The sequence below is a fragment of the Passer montanus genome, unplaced genomic scaffold (genome assembly GCF_014805655.1).
Source record: "Passer montanus isolate IOZ18808 unplaced genomic scaffold, ASM1480565v1 scaffold1727, whole genome shotgun sequence".
Lineage (NCBI taxonomy): Eukaryota > Metazoa > Chordata > Aves > Passeriformes > Passeridae > Passer > Passer montanus.
The window spans coordinates 1,472-3,148 of record NW_024364571.1 but is presented as its reverse complement, the minus strand read 5'-3'; the positions used below and the strand labels follow the sequence as shown (position 1 = coordinate 3,148).

The 1,677-nt window shown below is 59.5% G+C and overlaps 1 protein-coding gene across 1 annotated transcript; it reads left to right on the top strand.

The window, feature by feature from the left end:
* Window positions 1–274: 274 nt before the first annotated feature.
* On the top strand, window positions 275–1,407 carry LOC120500024 (neuronal-glial cell adhesion molecule-like; the record flags this gene model as incomplete). The annotated part of the gene is made up of 3 exons (XM_039704356.1): window positions 275–378; window positions 465–606; window positions 1,281–1,407. Coding segments are annotated over 3 exons (362 nt in total), but the record flags the coding sequence as incomplete, so codon positions are not given.
* Window positions 1,408–1,677: the final 270 nt, after the last annotated feature.

The window sequence follows — 1,677 nt, the reverse complement described above, 5'->3', positions numbered from 1 at the left end:
GGGTCCCAGGGGTGGATTTTGGGACTCTGGGATGGATTTGGGATCTCGGGATGGATTTTGGGGTCCTAGGGATGGATTTTGGGACCCTGGGGATGGATTTTGGCATCCCAGGGATGGATTTTGGGACGCTGGGGATGGATTTCGGATCCCAGGGATGGATTTTGGGACCCTGGGGATGGATTTTGGGGTTCCAGGGATGGATTTTGGGGTCCCAGGGATGGATTTTGGGGTCCCTGGGATGGATTTTGGGTCCCTGACCCCCAAACCCCCCCAGAGCTGCCGGTGCAGATCCTGACGCCGAACTCGTCGCTCTACGCCGTGGTGGAGAACCAGACAGCGTTCCTGCACTGCCGGGCCTTCGGGGCCCCCGCGCCCACCGTGGAGTGGTGAGAGCCCCCAGACCCAAAACAGCCCCACATCTGATCAAATCCCGCCCCAAAACCCCCCAAAATCTGCTCACAGAGCTGCCGGACTCGGGGCGCCGCACGCTGCGGGACGGGGCGCTGATCCTGTCCCGCCTGGAGCCCAACGACTCGGCGGTGGCGCAGTGCGAGGCCAGCAACAGCCACGGGCGGCTCCTGGCCAACGCCTTCGTCTACGTCGTGGGTGAGTCACCCCAAAGCCCCCCGGGACCCCCCAAAACCCCCCAAAACCCCCTAGGACCCCCCAGAATCTGCTCAATGTCCCCCCAAAATCCCCCTAAAATCCTCCAAACCCCCAAAAATCTGCTCAATATACCCCAGAATCTGCTCAATATGCCCCCAAAACTCCCCAAAGTCCTCTCAATATACCCCGAAAATCCCCCTAAAACCCTCCAAAGCCCCCAAAATCTGCTCAATATCCCCTGGGAGCCCCAGGACCCACCCTGGGGATGGATTTCGGATCCCAGGGATGGATTTTGGGGTCCCTGGGGATGGATTTTGGGGTTCTGGGATGGATTTTGGGGTCCCAGGGGTGGATTTTGGGACTCTGGGATGGATTTGGGATCCCGGGATGGATTTTGGCGTCCCAGGGTTGGATTTTGGGACACTGGGGATGGATTTCAGATCCCAGGGATGGATTTTGGGATCCTGGGGATGGATTTTGGGGTTCCAGGGATGGATTTTGGGGTCCCAGGGATGGATTTTGGGATGCTGGGGATGGATTTTGGCGTCAGGTGTAACTGGACAAATATCGGTTTGATTCGGGGTTTGGTTCCAGGGATGGATTTTGGGGTCCCAGGGATGGATTTTGGGGTCCCTGGGATGGATTTTGGGTCCCTGACCCCCAAACCCCCCCAGAGCTGCCGGTGCAGATCCTGACGCCGAACTCGTCGCTCTACGCCGTGGTGGAGAACCAGACAGCGTTCCTGCACTGCCGGGCCTTCGGGGCCCCCGCGCCCACCGTGGAGTGGTGAGAGCCCCCAGACCCAAAACAGCCCCACATCTGATCAAATCCCGCCCCAAAACCCCCCAAAATCTGCTCAGGACCCCCTAAAAACCCCTGAAATCTGATCAAAACCCATCCCAGGACATGCCAGAACCCCCCAAAATCTGCTCAATCTCCCATCCAGGAACCCCGAAATCCCCCCAAAATCCCCTCAGATCCCTGAGAAACCCCAAACCCCTCTGCTCACTGTGCCCCCCCGAACCTGGCCTGGGATCCCTGGGACCCCCCTGAACCTGGCCCAGGACCCCC